This window comes from Meles meles, chromosome 1 (assembly GCF_922984935.1).
Source record: "Meles meles chromosome 1, mMelMel3.1 paternal haplotype, whole genome shotgun sequence".
In the NCBI taxonomy this organism is placed as follows: Eukaryota; Metazoa; Chordata; class Mammalia; order Carnivora; family Mustelidae; genus Meles; species Meles meles.
This window is the reverse complement of record NC_060066.1, coordinates 90,158,622-90,177,257: the sequence shown is the minus strand read 5'-3', so window position 1 is coordinate 90,177,257 and position 18,636 is coordinate 90,158,622. Positions and strand designations below refer to the sequence as shown.

The following is an 18,636-nucleotide window of genomic DNA, read 5'->3' as shown; positions in this document are numbered from 1 at the left end:
AATTTCTCAAACATGAAAAATACATGTTGCTGAGGAGTTGTCAAAGTTCTGACACCGTAATCCTTTTCAGATGACTTAATTTTAGAGATGCTGTTTTTCTTCTCTGAATTATCTTCATTTGACACTGAGCCCAACACCTGTCTTAGTGTCTTTGATTTTCTAAGTTTTTTTCTGTATATCCTTAAGGATTTAAGTGCACTAACAGAACTAAAATTTGAAAGGAATTCTGTATCTCTTTGTAAGGCAAAAATGCTGTCATAGTATAAGTAGTAATTCTAGGCTTTTTGTAAGTTGCATTCTTTTTAGTTAATAGATTTTCCTTATGGTAAATATTAGAACTCTTTATTATCCTTGGCTAGGGTAGTACTGAAGGATAGTAGAAATTAAGGATAACTCACTGTTAGTCTGTAATTTATTTATTTAATTTATATTGGTTCATAATTTAAAACTGATTTTATATCACTTTTATTTATTAATAACCAGAATTTTTGTTGCCAGAGTAAAAGGGTACCTCTCCTTTCCCTGCAGGCACCATAGATAAAAGTGTCAGATCCTGTACTCCTAGCAGCCTTGCTGCCAGCTTCCTCCTGGTGCCTTAAGTGTATAAATAGACAAATACATGGAAAGGAATTTATCTTTTCCCTCCTCTCTTCCCCTATCCCTTCCCAACAGAGAGACAGAATTGTTTGGTAAAACTGCAGTTTAAAAGAATTAGGTTGAATTTGGCTGTATTTAGTGTTTCAGAAAAGTGGTGGAAAATGTAGTGTTTTGGCAGTATTCTTTTGTATCCTCTCCCCACAGTCCCTCAGGAAATAATTGCAAAGCACTTTATTGTCATTTTAGGCTTCATTTTATTATTAATCCTCAAAACATTCCTATAAGGAGATAGAGGGTATATGGTATTGTCGCTGTTTTTGTAGGTGGGAAAACATGATGCACAGATCTGTTGACTTTCCTAACTTGATGTAGTCAGGACCAGAGCAAAGAATCACCTGGCTCCTAAGGCCCATGTTCTATCTTGATTTGACTCTGCTTCATAGAGCAGAGGAAACAGGCGAAGAATCATGTAAGTCATCTGTTCTTTTTTCCCTGAAGAACTTGTACAGACTATGGAACTGGCTTGGATATCTTTGCTATTTAATGGCTTTCAGTCTCCAAGACATTAGATTGTCATTAAGTAATGTTCAAAAACTGCAGTCTTTAAAGACAGTTGAATTTCTTAAGGAAAGGTATGCGTCTGAAACTCAAGGGCTAGCTTCTTATTCAGATTCTAATTTAATGCAAATTGCTTGTCAGTATTCATGAAATACTTTTAATTAAATATTTTTTCCTTAGATTGACATACTCCTTGAATAATCTTTTAGAACTTTTAGACATATTTATGCCTCATTTATGCACAGACTGTAGACTGTATATTTACTGAGTGCATGAGAATATTTTGTTCTTAGTCTCAGCATCTTAGAAGAGAAAGAGTAGAACAGAGGAAATGAGTAAGAATAGCACCATTATATAGATTTAGGTGGATTTTAAGTGAGTACTTGTTTAATATATTTTATGAGCAGCATGGGCTAAATTTCTGTGAATTAATGAATGCAAGAAATAGTTGTAATTTTTTTTTTTTTAAAGATTTTATTTATTTATTTGACAGAGAGAGAGATCACAAGTAGGCAGAGAGGCAGGCAGAGAGAGAGGAGGAAGCAGTCTCCCTGTGGAGCAGAGAGCCAGATGCGGGGCTCGATCCCAGGACCCTGAGATCATGACCTGAGCCGAAGGCAGCGGCTTAATCCACTGAGCCACCCAGGCGCCCCAATAGTTGTAATTTTGAAATGAGTAGCTATTTCAGATAACAACATGTACTAGTGCCATAGTCCAGTGGTGTAGTGAGGATTCCCCCCCCCCCCCCCGCGATAATAGACCATGCATAACCGCCTTTGATAAAGGGGTTAGAATCTCTTGGGCTGAAATGATTCGTCCACCAGAAATAACCTAAGGTACCCCCCTCTTTATTTTTGTTTCTAGTGGCTGTTATGTATTTAAATTCTAGGGAGCACATTTAGCTCAACCCTGGTTCTTGCAGTCCTTACCAAATACAGTTAAATCACCTCAGAGGAGCCAAGATCAAGGTGACCTTCATGTTGCTCTTGTGATTTGAGGGCAATGTAGTATCATAAGAGGTCTACTTTGAAGGCTTCACACAGTAGTATTTCTTTGACTGATCATTGCTACTCAGTGGGTGGCAAAGAATGAAGGGATTTTATCTATCTCTGCTCCCATGCCACTGTCAGCTTGTAATATTACATTTTTGGTGATCTAAACTCTTGGAAAATTAGGGAAAATAAAAAATGTAATGATACTGTAGAGGAACACACAACTTAAATCCATTGCCCCCAGCCTTAATTTATAATAACTTTGTGACACTGTATTTTTAAGCAGTGAATTTTCAGATTCTGAAGGATTTTTGTTGTTGTTGTTGTTGTTGTTTTTAAGGGATTAGTCAACATCCATAAGGAACTTTTAGCTTTTTTCGTCTCACATGTGTTTCAAAAGTAGCATAGTGTATTTAGACAGTGTCAGCATACCAGGTTCTAGCCTTGTAAAACTTTGGTTTATGTGGTTCTAAAGTAATTTTTAGTCCTTTTTGGATCTTGTAATATTTTATGTAATAAAATAGTCAAGATTATTAATACTGTCTTTGAATCCTCAGATGAACTGAGGTAGGTACTGTTAATCTCCTTGAACGGAGGAGTAGAGTAGAGAGGCTAAGTCACTAACTAGAAGTACCCCCGCTTCTCAGTGTTAGACTTGGGATTCAAACACAAGACCTTATTTCTAGTCTGTGCTCAAAGGCACTCAAATACCATTCAGAGAATAACAACTTTATAAAGCATTTTTGGAAATGATCTCTGAACAAATACAGCATTATAAATTATTCTCTGGTTTTCTTATGTGTTGGAAGAATAATCATGGTTATCTTTAGTGTCTTTGTACTTTCAAGAAAGTTTTCATAATTTTTTGGTTTAGAACTAAAGGCCTTTTTATTTAGATTATTTATGATTTATTCATTGTGATAACTGCTTCGATGAATTTTAGCCACTTTAATTTGAAAACATTTAAGACATTTACTCTAACTTAAGTTATCAAGGAAAGTTGTTTCATCCTTTATTTACCTTTCTTGTACTAAATTATATAGAGATTTAACAGGTAGAGAACATTGTTCAGCAATCAGTTATCCACAACACTATTTCAGGTGGTTATTTTAGATTCAAATATAGTATCAGGGAACCCTTCCAAGAATTTAACTGCTTGCTACAGTGTTGAAATTGAGATTATTTACATTATGTTTTTGGTAATGGGAAGTGTTTATATAGTTTATATTTATGTAATCTTGGGTATATACAAGATTTGTAAGTTTTTGTTTGCACATAAGTATTTGTACCTGAATTGAGCTAAAATTTTTAAGAGGATTTTTTTTTTAAACAAAAAGAACAACTCAGGATAACTTTTTCTGAGTTGGTCGAAAAGTACTGAAAATGTTAGGTTATTCTGTCAGTTTCATAAAGATAATTACCACACATCTAATATAAACATATTTTTTAGTTTCAGTACAAAACGGTTCGATTCATCAAAAAGATGCTGTAAATGATGATGATTTTGAGCCATACTTAAGTAGCCAGACAAATCAGGTAAGTCTGACAGTCCCATATTTAGGAAATTAAATTTACATTAGTATTAATGGATTTTTCAGATAGATACTTTAATTGAATGAGGCTAACCATAATATGTATTATTCTAGTATGCCTGCATAATAGTGAATAACAGTTGTAGGTTTGTGGTACAGGAGAATTCTTTAGAAATTCTAGGTGGCTGAAATTAGATTGTGAAATTAAAGATGTGAAGATGGACATTATTTGTGTATGGTATGGTTGGACTTCTTTTTTGGAACTTTGAAAGAATTTAACCTTTTAGTTTAATGTTGCTGCCATATCTTCATAGCTAAAGCAAATTACAAGGTTTAATTAGCTATGCATTTATGGGAAAGAACTAGTTACAACTTAAATTTTGGTTAAATAATAGTGTTTTCTCTTTTACGAGTATTCCAATTTGAATTTCAGTGATAATTTAAGTTAATACAACATAGGGAATAGAAGATTTATAAACACATTAGCCTTCTATAGGCTTGGAAAATTTCATCAAATCAAACTGGTACTTTTGAGGTTCTTTTGTGTTTGGATTTTTCACAGATAATTGTGTGAATTTGTGTACAGGTATAATTTAGATTTAAGTATTAAAAAACAAAAGAGAATTCTTTGATCTCTTTGGTCTCTATATGCCATTTCTGCATTCATTTGTTTGTTAATATAAATTAAAAAAATAAACTTTCATCACTAACCAGTTTCTTGGAAAAGAATATTCTATAATAAAACTGCTTTTGTTTTTTTGCTTAAAAAAAAAGGGATATGAAAAATGTACCATGAAATCTTAACCTCTAGATATTTTTTCAACTGAAAGAATAAGGAACCAGATATCATTGCAGGCCTTTAGAGTTGTAGGGAAAGTTTGAAAAGTAGTTCCCAATTTGTGGTATGTAGGATTGTTTTTAGGAGTGTAGAGAGCCATGATTATGTTCAAACTGATCTACCCCTTGGTCATTTCTCGTTAACCACCCTCTTCTATCTGTTGATCTACATTCCTAGCTTGTGTTGGGAGGGAATAAATAAATGAGAAAGAATAAAAATGGGTGATAAAATCTATGAATGTTTGGCTGCTCATAAAAGAATGAAAAAATTCATTTCATACTTACATAATCTAACTTTATGATCTTTCCACTTAAAGGTTGTGAAATAATGTATAACTAGAAAAAAGGAAGATCATTGTTTTGAATTGCAGTGCAAATTTTAAAAGAAATGTTCAGTATTCTATTATTTGGGTCCACACAGTAATCTCAGTTAACATCTCTTATGGCAGTGTTTCTTTTTGTTTAGAAATTCTGATATTATGAAGTGTGTAGTAGATACTGTCTCAAAAAGGTCTTCATGATCAGATAAGTTTGGGAAATTGTTTTAAATATTAAGTAATTGAATTTTTTTGCTACTTGATTTCATACTTTATGTGTTATAATGTAAGATGATTTTCTAAGACAAGGATATAGTTGTGAAGATCCTCTTGACTTATTTGTTCAATCCCTGTCTTCAGGGAATTTTAATGGAATATAAATGTTTGAGAATTGCAGTCAGTAAGAATCCTTTTGTTTTACGTGGTAACAAATATTATATAATGTTTGTCAGAGGGGCTTAGAAGATTTTTTGTTGTTGTTGTTGTTGTTTTTTGGCATTCCACAGAGGTGGTTCAGGCCTGCCTAGGGAAAACTAGGGGAGGGTTCTCTTGATCCCACTCCTGCAGCAATCAGAGCTGTCCTGTCCTCTGCTTTTTATCTGTTTTATATATTGGAATTCTGCACAAGATTGCACTTGTTAATAAAACTTTGAAAGTGTCAGAAAACCATTACTTTTTTTAACAGTGGAAGAGATTTATTTAGTGAACCCAGTTTTTAAATTATCTCACTGAAGTTTCCTAATGTTGGGACAAAAAAAAATCTGTAAAAGATTTGTTTTAATGTGATCTTTAAAAAGAAAATCTTAATACTTTCTATTAATTGTTTTTTTATGGTATTTGTATATTCATATGCTATTTAAAGAGAAGTTTTAAAATTTGATGCCACTAAGGCTGTTCTGTCCTCCCTCTCTTTGTCAGTACTAATGAATAGGTTTTTAGCAATTAGCTTTCTATAATACTAAAAATAATATCTGTAACCAGGGCACATACTTACCTTTGAAAGAGTCCTCACACTATAGCATGTTGGAAACTGGGTTTATTGGAGAGAAAAATTGAAAATTACCTGAAATCTTAGAGATGATTTGTATGAGAATTTAAGTTACTCATAATAACACCTAGGTAAAAGAGAAAATTTTTAAAAATTGACCTTTTAAAGCAGGTCAGTGAAAATTGAAATTATTGGTGAAATATCTCAAGTAATTACTTACATATTAAAATTACATAAGCATTTATAGTTCCTTATTCTGATCTAGCTGAAATGTTTAATTAAAAATTTTTCAACTAAATGTATAATATGTCTTTAAAATTAAACTTCATCTGATTTTCATATTATGAGTAAGAAAAATGAATCTTTTGTCTGGAAAAGTGTTTCGGTTTTTGGCTAATGATTCAAATTGTTTTGTATACTTAGATCGAATTCAGATCAAATCCAGGGATACTTTAAAACAGGTTGTTGGCCTTCTGCGGTAGTGTATTATATTTTCTAGTGCTCAGTTTCTTAAAGCAGATAACTTTTACAATTACTTGAAAAGTAAATGTTTATCCTTCGGGTCTTAAACTTAGTTCTCTAAAGTTCCTCAGAATAACCAGATAATTAAGTTGATTGGAAAGTTCAGGTTTAAATAGTACTGTTAAAGATGCCATGTAATTTGTGCATATAAATTTGAAGAACAACTTGGAAAAATTAAGTTTGAGTTTGTCATCTGTATGGGGAAATAATTCCTAGTCATGTTTGTTAGAGAAGTGGAATAGAGAACAAAGAAAGGAAAAATACTTTGAATTTTGTTATTTATTGTCCCGGCCATCACTGCCCTTAGTTAAGGGTTTCATTTTTTTCTGCCTGTTGGAGTGATTTTCTAGCTAGTTATTCTGTATTGTCACTCAGCAATCTTCTTAAAGTCCAAGTCTGTGCCACTGTCATGTTAAAGAGTTACCACAACTTCACAAGAGTGGATACACTTGTTATATGAGGGTCCTTAAAATTGTTCCATTTCCCTCCCTGCCTTGTCTTTGGTCAGCTTTCTCCAGTTTGTAAGGGAATAGGACTACACTATTATCTAAGAATATAAATATTTTCTGAATATTTTTTTTCAGGATCTCACTTTTTGTATTTGTATTTATGATCTGTACACACACACAGACTCCTATATCTATCCCTTGATGAAGTCTCTTCTGATTGCCCCAGTTACTTGCTTCCCTGCTCTTTGTACTGGAATGCTTGTTTTGCTTTGTTTGTACTTCCATTACAGTACCTATCAAATTGTAGGGGATATGTGTCCTTCCCCACTAGACCTGGGAAGTGTTCCAGGTCAGAATTCCTGTTCTTCATCTTTTCGTCTCCAGTGACTGGCACTGTATCTGGCACATAGTAGGTATTTATTAAGCGTTGAATAATGAATTGGGTTATCTGCTAGAATTAGGGAACGAAGATCCCTATTTATATTTAGGTTAACTGGGTACCATGTATAATACATTTTTGGGTGACATCCTTACGATTAGATAGTTGAGTATACTTTGTGAAAAGTACAATAATTTTTTAAAGTTTTAGAAGAAAATACACATATGCATTAAAAATATTCTAAATCTCACTTTAATTCAGAAGTGAGTTCCGGAGTTTAAAGTTCCTCAAGTTCTTAATGGAAAACAGTTTTTGTTTTTCTCTGTATGAAAGTGTTTTTTTTTTTTTTTTTTAAGATTTTATTTATTTGACAGAGAGAAATCACAACTAGGCAGAGAGGCAGACAGAGAGAGAGAGAGAGAGAGAGGGAAGCAGGCTCCCCGCTGAGCAGAGAGCCCGATGCGGGACTTGATCCCAGGACCCTGAGATCATGACCTGAGCGGAAGGCAGCGGCTTAACCCACTGAGCCACCCAGGTGCCCCTCTGCATGAAAGTGCTTTTATTAGTGAATTATGCCTTTTCCTTTCTAATTGAACTTCTGGGATATTTATAGTGTCTCCTTTCTTGGAAAGAAAGTAAAAATGGATCTTAACTTTATTTTGTGAAAGACTAACTATGATTGAGTTGTATTAGAATGTCTTAAGTCAGAGCAGTAATCATGAACTTCTTGTTCAAGTTTTCTTTGAGATATTAGAGAAACAGTTGATCTATATCATAAGGCTAAGAAATAATTACAAGTGATATTAAAATTTTGAGGGAGATCTTTTATTTTTCCTGTATTTTAGTTTTCAAAAAAAAAAGGGGGGGCGGGGGAGGATGCCCGGGTGGCTCAGTCAATTAAACGTCTGCCTACCTCACAGGTCATGATCCTAGGGTTCTGGGATTGAGTTCCACATAGGGCTTCCTGCTCAGCGGGGAGTCTGCTTCTCCCTCAGTCTGCCACTCTCCCAGCTTGTGCACGTGCACCCTCGCTCACTCTCTGTCTTGCTCACTCTCTCTCTCTGACAAATAAATAAATAAAATTAAAAAAAAAAAACAAAACCCTAAAGGTAAAAGGCCTTACTCCTACACTTCCATGTAGCAGTTTGTAGTTAGCACAGTAGATTTTTAAAAATCTTTACAGTTCTAAGATCAGCAGGTATTATCCCCATTTTAACCAACAGACTCAGTGTTAGAGAAATTACATGATCTGATGAGATCACTGACATAGAAAGTAAAAGATTAAAAGAATTGAGTCCATATCCTTGCCTGCTATACATCACACCAAGAGTTTATACTCATTGAGTAAGTCTGAAATTATATCATGTGTTTGGTTATTAATTTACATTTTAAAGGGGCAAGTTAATTTGTATTAAATATAACTTGTTTGAATATTTAATGTGTCTTAGGCAGTGTATCTTTCTTTTAGTAGATGAGAAAACAATGCATAGTTTAAGTAACTTGGCTGCTTTCATATAGCTGGGATAAGTACCTGGGATGGGATTGAAGTTCAGGTACCTCATGGCTTCACTTCAACCTGTGTTAAATGCCCTCCCCAGATTGTGTTTCTAAGTTTATGCTACAAGTATGTTTCATTATATTCAGTGATTTTTTAAATCAATTTATATACTTATATAAATTATTGTTATTTTTCCCCTTCCAAATAGTTCTTTGACTGTGAGGGAAACATCAAACATTTCACATCATTTGGTTTAAAGGTTGCATATCTTTAAAGAATATAGTAAAATTTCACTGTAGTTGACCAGTTTCCAAATTATGAGTAAACTATTAAAGCAGCTATTTGAACATAAACTCTTATGTTGATTATGTCCCATTATCATCAGGTTTGAAGTAAAAGTGAAAGTAAGTTTTCAGTTGTTATTTTCCATCATTAGTAAGTGGAACTTTTGTTCCTCTTCACTACCAAGGTAGATTCCTCCCATTGATATTCCACATAGCTAGCAGTTACAGATTTATCTTAAATTAACAGAACATATTTTTAAATATTTCCAGTTACAGTTGAAGCTCTACTAATTCAAAATGTGTTGACCATATCTACTTTGAAACTCTGGAAATTTCCTATAGCTTTGTTCTTACTGGAACCCAAAATGAAGCCTTGCCTTTAGAAACTGGTTAAGTACTTTGAAGGAGCTAAGAAAAAAACAAAACAAAACATCTCATTCAGTTGAAACTACTGAAAAACTGGAAAAGTAAATGGTTAGTGTTGTTTGATAAACTGCAGAAAGCTAGCCACTTACCCAGTATACTCATGAAATACAGGTGGTCGCAGTAACACTGGACAGCTCTGTAGTAAGACAGGGACAGCAGTGTACATCTGCTTATTAGCCAGAACTGTTTGATAGCAGTTGTGACTAATGGAACACATTTTAAGTAACTTAAACTTAAATTATTTTGGTAAGAATCAATAATTTACACGCGAAGTAGTAAAAATTATGATTCAAAAAATAATTGAAAAGATAGCTAATAAAAGTCCTCATACCCAAGAGTTTGGGCCTGGTCTAGCCCTATAGGTCACAGAGTTGGCAGAATTCATTTTCCCATTCCCCAGAGAATATGGGCTTTCCTTTTTTCAGAATTAGTACAGATTAGATAATCAGTTAAAACAGGGTGGATAAACTGTAGCCCGGGGATCATAGTTTGTGCCCTGTTTTCTTTAAAAAAACCCCTAAGCTTAAAGCTTTTTAAAGGGTTGTTTAAAAAAGAAAAAAGAAAAAAAAAGATGACTGAGTGACAGCAACTAGGTATTATTTGTCTTGCAAAGACTGAAATACTTACTCCTTGACTTTTAGTTTGCTAGCCTGTGAATTATTATGGAGGTAGATAAGTTAGGAACTTGGTAGGTAACTGCAAAATTCAACATTTGTGATGGTGAAATAAGAATATTCAGTTTAAGTTAGGAGTGTAATTTTTGCAAAACCTTGATTATGAGGAATGAACTTTAAAAACTTTCTACCTCTGGGTGCCTGGGTGGCTCATTTGGGTCCCATGTCAGACTCCCAGCTTAGTGGAGAGTCTGCTTCTCCTTCTCGCTTTCCTTCTGCCTCTCTTGCTTGTGCTCTGTCTTTCTCTCTCTCTCTCTCTCTCTCTCTCTCAGATAAATAAATAAAAAAATAAAAATAAAAGCTTTCTGCCTGGTCTCATTTTCCACTCTCACATCCAGATAAGGACGTACTGAAGTCCAGATTTTAGTGCCAGCATTCTAAAAGTTTGAAACCGATTACCTCCCTATTCAGCACAGCTCTCTTGCTCTTCCCCTGTTCTCTTTCCTATTTTGTGTGTCTCTAACTGTAGGTTTTCTTTTAGAATGAATGAATCAGTGTTTTTCACAATGTAGGCATTCAATAAGTATTCGTTTAAAATAAATAAAGTAATATGAGGATCTTTTTAGCAACTTCAAGAAAAATAACTTTAAAAATATGTTAATCATAGAGCACCTGGGTGGCTCAGTTGGTTAAGCATCTGCCTTCAGCTTGGGTTGTGATCTCAGGGTCCTGAGATCAAGTTCTGCATCAGGTTCTTTGCTCCGTGGGGAGGCTGCTTCTCCCTCTCCCTCTGCCCCTTCCGCTGTGTGCTGTCTGGCGTGCGCTCTCTCAAATGAATAAAATCTTGAAAAAAAAAATATGTTAATATATGTTATACTGGCTGACCTATTCATTTTTATTAAGTTTTTTTAAGAGTTTTATATCACAGAGACCTTCTTGTCAGTCTGAAGCCCTAAGAGTACTTTTATTTTCAGCAGATAATTTAATGATCAGATTACACATGTGTGTGAGAGAGTGTGTGTGTGTGTGTGTGTGTGAGATCTTCATGGGTAGTAAAGTTTAATCATTACTAATTTCTTCAAGATTTTTTTCTTTGAAAACCATTGCTGGTGATTGTGAGCTTTCCTCAGGCTTCTCTTGTGTGATGATGCCAGTACTGTTGTGGTTCCAAAAATGTTCATCGATTTCCTTCATGCTAATATTATGAGCATTCTTTGAATATATTTTAAATATAGTTAGTAATTATGTAATACAGTTAAAGAATATATTCGGTCAAATTAGTAAACTGTAACACATTTATTTCCCATTTTGAATATCGTAAAATTTATTGAGTATTTTTAAAAAGTCCTTTTTTTCTTTAAATAGTACTAAGTAATGGTTGTTTTGTTTTTAAGTCCAAGCTTTGCTGGAAATACCCAGGAAATCTGTGCCAGAATTATTAATTTAAGTGCAACCTTTATTTGATTCTCATAAGTTATTTTTATATATCAGAATTATTTCAAAGGACAAAATATTAACTTTCTCATAGACAGTGGACAGTTTCAACAGTTGTGAGGTGTGTTGAAGTAACAGTAGTGGTAATATCTCAATGTTCAATGATAGGCCTCTAAAAGGAATTTCAAACGAGTTCCAGGTAGTATCTGTGATGTTACTGTTACATATTTATATTGATACACTTTCTTGGGTGGGAAAGTAGTGGCAACATAGTTCTAAGAGAGTAACAGGAAAAAGAAAAAGTTAAATACTTTTCTCCAGGGAACTTAGAATAAGAATGCCTATATAAATTAAATGAATAATCAGCCTTCAGAATGGTCCACCCTTAGAGGGGGAGTACCAGTTGTCCTGACTGGATATTTGCTTAATTTTTAAATTTTGCTTAATTCTATACATTCTAAAGGTCTGTCCAATGTTTTAAAAATCACAACTAAACCAGAGTCAAAATCTATTCTCAGACATGTTTTTGGTCTAAGACCCATATCAAAATACCTTTAAAATATCTTATTTTTTACATTGGCTAATAACAAAGTTGGAGTTGTTTTTTTTTTTTTTTTTTCTTTAAGTAGAATTTGGTGTCTTCATTTTTGGCAAATTACTAAATGAATGATTAGTTTGCATTCAGGACAAACGATTTAATTGCAGTAATTTTGGGAAAAATACAGGAACTAACAGTTTCCAAATTAAAATTCTGAATAGGAAAGTGACTCTATGGGGTAAAATTTGGAAATTTGAGTACAAAGAAAAGAGGCACCTGTTAGCCCACCATTAAGAAACCATAGTAAGGATTTTGGTTCTTTTTTAAAATGAGCAAAACAAAACAAGCAAATTTAGATGATGTCATAGGTATAATCTTGAATCATTACTTTCTTCTCAGTATGAGCATTTTAATAAAAGTGCAAAATTTAATTTCTGAATCACCATATAGATAGGTATACTATAGTTCCTCTGTTATTTGGCATAGCTTCCAGATTTGTTTAATCTTTGCATATAAATTTTTGGATACATCAGCTGCTTAAAATAAAGTTGGCTGCAAATGATCAATTTGTGTCTGCAAGTTTATAATTAAGATTTTTGTAGAAATGATGGTATTTTTAAAATGTGCCAGAAGATCTGACTCTTAAAAATTATCCCATCCTACCCATCTCCTCCCCTCCCAAAAAACCCCTGCAATTTTATAACAAATATTTTAAAGTTAAAATACGAGCAAATTATTGCCTTGATAAAATTGGATTTGAACTTTTAATTTTATCTGGAATAGATGTATCTTTTTCATTTATTTAAAACTACTTGATTTTAATTTTTCAGAGTCTTTTTTTTTTTCCCCTTGCTCTTCAGAGGATATTTCGCTCCTGATTATGGTCTTTTGTCTTCCAGAGTAACAGCTATCCACCAATGTCAGATCCATATATGCCTAGTTACTATGCTCCATCCATTGGATTTCCATATTCTCTTGGGGAAGCAGCATGGTCCACGGCTGGAGACCAACCTATGCCGTATCTGACAACCTATGGACAAATGAGTAATGGAGAACATCATTATATACCAGATGGTGTGTTTAGTCAACCTGGGGCATTAGGAAATACCCCTCCATTTCTTGGTCAACATGGATTTAACTTTTTTCCTGGTAATGCTGATTTCTCTACATGGGGGACAAGTGGATCTCAGGGACAATCAACACAAAGTTCTGCTTATAGTAGCAGTTATGGCTATCCACCTAGTTCTCTTGGGAGAGCTATTACAGATGGACAGGCTGGATTTGGCAGTGATACTTTGAGTAAGGTGCCTGGCATTAGCAGTATTGAGCAAGGCATGACCGGACTGAAAATTGGTGGTGACCTGACAGCTGCAGTGACAAAAACTGTAGGTACAGCCTTGAGCAGCAGTGGTATGACTAGCATTGCAACCAATAGTGTGCCCCCAGTTAGCAGTGCAGCGCCTAAACCGACCTCTTGGGCTGCCATTGCCAGAAAGCCTGCCAAACCTCAACCGAAACTTAAACCCAAGGGCAATGTGGGAATTGGGGGTTCTGCTGTACCACCACCTCCTATAAAACACAACATGAATATTGGAACTTGGGATGAAAAGGGGTCAGTGGTAAAGGCTCCACCAACCCAACCAGTTCTGCCTCCTCAAACTATAATCCAGCAGCCTCAGCCATTAATTCAACCACCACCATTGGTGCAAAGCCAACTGCCTCAACAGCAGCCTCAGCCACCACAACCACAGCAGCAACAAGGACCTCAGCCACAGGCCCAGCCTCACCAAGTGCAGCCCCAACAGCAGCAGCTGCAGAATCGCTGGGTAGCTCCTCGGAATAGGGGAGCTGGATTCAACCAGAACAATGGAGTGGGCGGTGAAAACTTTGGTTTAGGTGTTGTTCCTGTCAGTGCTTCACCTTCTAGTGTAGAAGTGCATCCAGTGCTGGAGAAGCTAAAGGCCATAAACAATTATAATCCCAAAGACTTTGACTGGAACCTGAAGAATGGACGTGTGTTTATAATTAAAAGCTATTCTGAGGATGACATACACCGTTCAATTAAGTACTCTATCTGGTGTAGTACTGAGCATGGTAATAAGCGTTTGGATGCAGCTTACCGTTCCCTGAATGGGAAAGGCCCACTCTATTTACTCTTCAGTGTGAATGGCAGTGGACATTTTTGTGGAGTGGCTGAAATGAAGTCTGTTGTGGACTATAATGCATATGCTGGTGTCTGGTCTCAGGATAAGTGGAAGGGCAAATTTGAAGTTAAATGGATCTTTGTCAAAGATGTTCCCAATAACCAGTTACGGCATATTCGCTTAGAAAATAATGACAACAAACCAGTTACCAATTCAAGGGACACTCAAGAGGTACCCCTAGAAAAAGCTAAGCAAGTGCTTAAAATAATTGCTACTTTCAAGCATACCACCTCAATCTTTGATGACTTTGCACATTATGAAAAGCGTCAAGAAGAGGAGGAAGCCATGCGTAGGGTAAGAGTATAGTAATTTTTTGTGTAGGGTCTTTTTATTGGGGTGGTGTGTATGGATGGGTCTTCTTTAATGTTACATTCTGAGTTTAGGAGCTTTACTCTAAAGGAAACCAGCTACTTAGCTTAAAAAACAGAACCCTGCTAACTCCCTTCAGGGCCTCTCATGGCACATGGGCATCATTTTCTCTTCCCAAGGGTCGTCCTTACTCTGAGTTTGCCTATTCTTCATACTCAGGTGATAAAAGTCATTGAGTTGTGTTCATCAAAGTTCCATAAGTTCTGCATTTATAACTAAGCAGACTCGGGAACTGGTGAGGGGCTCTAATACTAATACTAAAATTAATTTTACACAAAAATGTGTTAGGCATTTGAAACAGCTTTTATAAATAAATGTTTGAGTATTATTTATTTCCTGTTTATGAGAAGTAAAACAGACTTTTTCCCTGAAATTCTTTTCTGAACCATTTTGTAATTTGTACACTTAAAGCACTTGTCCAAAGTATAGTAAGGCTTTGACATGAGGAAAACAACTTAGAGTTGGGAAGGCATGGGCTTTTAGATTTTGACAGCAGAATTTGATTTCTTAGTCTGTTATTGACCTTCTGTGGGACTTTTAAGGGAGACTTTCCTGAAGTTATCCACTGTTTCTGCTTGATTCATATAGGCCAGAATTTGATCATGGGGCGCTCAGAGCAAGACATGCTGGGGATTGTTTTTTGTGCCAAACCATGAAAAAAAAATGGGGTCCTGTTTTTAAGAGGAAAAATAAAGGATGGAGAAGACAACTAGCAGACTTTTCCATAGAGAGTACATTTAAATTTCTTTTCAAATGTAGCAGGGATAAAGTTAGAAGCTTTTTAAATAAATTATGTTGGTTACTATTTGAAAGCTCTTATGTAGAAATTAAGATAAGCAGAAACTTAACTCTAAAAATGTCAGTAATTCGTTTCTGTGTGTGAACTTACATGTCTTACGGCTTCTTGGTCCATGCAGACAAGGGAATTATTTTGGTGAACATTCGTCACTGGTGAATAATAATTGAAATAATGATTCTAGAGCAGTCGTTTGTAAAACTTAGGGCTCTTAAATTATTGAGGTGCTTCTTGGAAATACAGGTTCTTGAGACCCACTATAGGAAAATCTGATATACAGGTGGTCTTTGAACAATGTGCAGGTTAAGGGTGCCTGATTCCTAGTTTGGAATTTGTGTATAACTTTTGCCTCTCCCCAAATTTAACCATGAATAGCCTCCTGTTTACAGGAAGCCTTGCCGATAACATAGTTGACTAACACATATTCTGTATGTTACATGAATTGTATACTGTAGTCTTACAATAAAGTAAGCTAGAGAAAAAATGGTATTAAGAAAATTACCAGGAAGAGAAAGTACTGTATTTGACAGTATTTGACTGTATTTGACAGAAAAAGATCTGTATATAAGTGGGCCTACACAGTTCTTACCCATGTTGTTCAAGGGTCAGCTGTATTTGGTAAGGGACCTGGTGGTGTACATTTTTAACAAGCACACCTAGGTGATTCTGGTGCTAGTGATTGCAGTAAATGTGGGAGAATGAAGAAAAAGGGATCAAAAGTATCTCCTGAATTTTTGAGCTTAGCGGTTGAGTAAATGGTCAGACTGAACAGCCATTACAAATAGTGGATCAGGAGAATGGATTTGGGATATGAAAAGTGGGGTGCAGGTTTTCCTTTTAGGATGTACTGATTGTAATATGCTTTTGAGAAATACAGTGAAATCTCTAATTAAGCAGTTAGATATGGGAGTCAGATTTGGGAGCTTTCTGTTCTTAAATAGTTGTTTCTGCGAAAGTGGGATGAGATTGCTCACGGAAAAAGATGCATGGCAAGGAATTATTTCTCAACTCTTTTTTTTTCCCTCCCACCACTTAGGAGAGTTCACCCTTGTATGTCTTCTACATTTCTTCCCTACCCAGTCTGAAAATTTAGTCCTACTTTTATTTATATAATTGTCTCAGGAATTGTTTATGACAGTTACATATTGTTTTACGTCAACACAGTGATTTAAAGTTAATAAGTTTTAAACTTTAAAATTGTACATTTAAATTGTTTCATGGCTTACTGCCAGTCTTGATGATGTCTGACCCACCTCTGACATGTTTATTTTGAATCCTTTTCTCTTTTTTTGACTCTTACGTAACTTTTTTTCTTTTTAAGGAAAATTAATTTGGTATATATATTTGTTGATTATATATAATATAAATATACATTTGTTAAATCCTTCTAGATTCAGAAAATCTCTTTCTTTGGCCATGATATGTGAATAGCAGTTTACCTGGATATAAAATTCTTAGGCCACAAGTTTTTCATTCAGGCTTAGATTTATAGTTTTATATTTATATTACATTATTTATAGTTTTATATCATGGAGAAGTCTGAGGCCAGCCTAAATTTTTTCTTTGGAAATAGCTATTTCTGTGTACTACAAAAGGTTCTTAAAATATGAACATGTATTTGGAATGTGTTTAGTATTCTATTATAATTTTCTATTATAATATTCTATTATAATTTTCCTTAATCCTTTGTCTATCCTTATTCCTTTTAATTTATATTTTCTTTTTTCTGGTTATGTCAAAAAATATAGTGAATCTTTGTCCTTGGGTGTTATTGGTTCTTTATCATTTTTCTCTGTATTCGGAGACTTTAAAATTTGAATTTCCATGTCATTATTTTGGTTTGCTTTGTGTTGGTTTTGTGATCTGTCAAGTTTTGAATTCTTCGGTGACAATGTTAGTTTGCTTACATTATTACATCTAGTTCCCATTTATATCTGTTGATTTTCTTTTTTGTATTTGATCCAGAGTCCATCTTGTTCATTGAGCACAAAGCTGACTGCCTAAAGCTTATTTCTGTTTCCTGTATTTATCGTTTTTGAAACTTCTTCCTCTTTCATATGGTTTTTAACTTGTTTCTTTTTTAAAATTTACATACAGTAAAATTGTAAATTCCCTTTTTTTGCCTCTTTGTAGTCAGATGCTTCCTTCCCCCTTTGGATTAATCTGTTCTCTGTCTCTGTAAGGCATTTTCCATAATGTCATATAAACAGAATTGCACAGTGTGTAAGCTTTTAAGACTAGCTTCTTTGACTTAGCATGATATCTTTGCAGTGTATCAGTGTTGTTTTATATATCAGTTCTTTGTTACTTTTAATTACAAAACATCATTCCATTGTGTGGATTTACCACAGTTTATCCATCCAGCCTCTGAAGGATTTCTGGGTTGTTGCCAGTTTTTGGAGAATGTAAATGAAGCTCCTATAAATTCATGTACATATCTTTTTTAAAAGTTTTTTTTTTTTAAATCATGCAGTAAATTCACTTTTTTGGAGTGGACAGTAAATGAATTTTAACACATTTGTAAGTTTGTGTAACCACCACCATAATCAGGATACAGAATAGTTTCATCATCTCTGGAAAACTGTCTTGTACTATCCCTTTGTGTTGCATTCTTCCCCCATGTCTAACCTCTGGCAGCCATGATTTGGATTAAATATATATAATATTGACAGTGTTAGTTTCAGGTGTACAACTTAGTGATTTGACACTTTCACCACAATAAGTACAGTTACCATCTGTTGCCATACAAAGTTTACAGTAATTAACAGTATTGAATATTTCCTGTTCTGTACATTTGGTCTCTGACATTTCTTAAAAAATTTATTTATTTATTTATTTATTTATTTTCAGTGTAACAATATTCATTGTTTTTGCACCACACCCAGTGCTCCATGCAATACATGCCCTCCATAATACCCACCACCTGGTTCCCCAACCTCCCACCCCCCACCCCTTCAAAACCCTCAGGTTGTTTTTCAGAGTCCATAGTCTCTCATGGTTCATTTCCCCTTCCAGTTTCCCTCAACTCCCTTCTCTCCATCTTCCCATGTTCTCCATGTTCTTTGTTATGCTCCACAAATAAGTGAAACCATATAATACTTGACACTCTCTGCTTGACTTATTTCGCTCAGCATAATCTCTTCAGTTGGTCTCTGACATTTATTTCTGGAAGTTTGTACCTCTTAATCTCTTCCTCCTCTTTACTTATTTTACCCATCCTCACCCCCTCCCCCAACTCCTGTATCTTTTTCTGTATTTATGAGTCTGTTTCTGTTCTGTTGTTTTTTAGGTTCCACATATAA

At 34.7% G+C, this 18,636-nt stretch overlaps 1 protein-coding gene across 3 annotated transcripts in view; it reads left to right on the top strand.

Moving 5' to 3' along the window:
• YTHDF3 (YTH N6-methyladenosine RNA binding protein 3) overlaps positions 1-18,636 on the top strand; it is a 39,709-nt gene that overhangs the window by 3,147 nt on the left and 17,926 nt on the right. For 2 of the 3 annotated variants that reach the window (XM_046011156.1, XM_046011147.1), the window contains exons 3-4: positions 3,598-3,683; positions 12,865-14,463. In XM_046011156.1, the coding sequence (XP_045867112.1) occupies positions 12,883-14,463 (1,581 nt within the window). In that variant the 5' untranslated portion in view covers positions 3,598-3,683; positions 12,865-12,882. Of the gene's footprint in view, positions 1-920; positions 1,067-3,597; positions 3,684-12,864; positions 14,464-18,636 lie in introns of all 3 variants that reach the window. The other variant, XM_046011138.1, reaches the window with a different exon arrangement.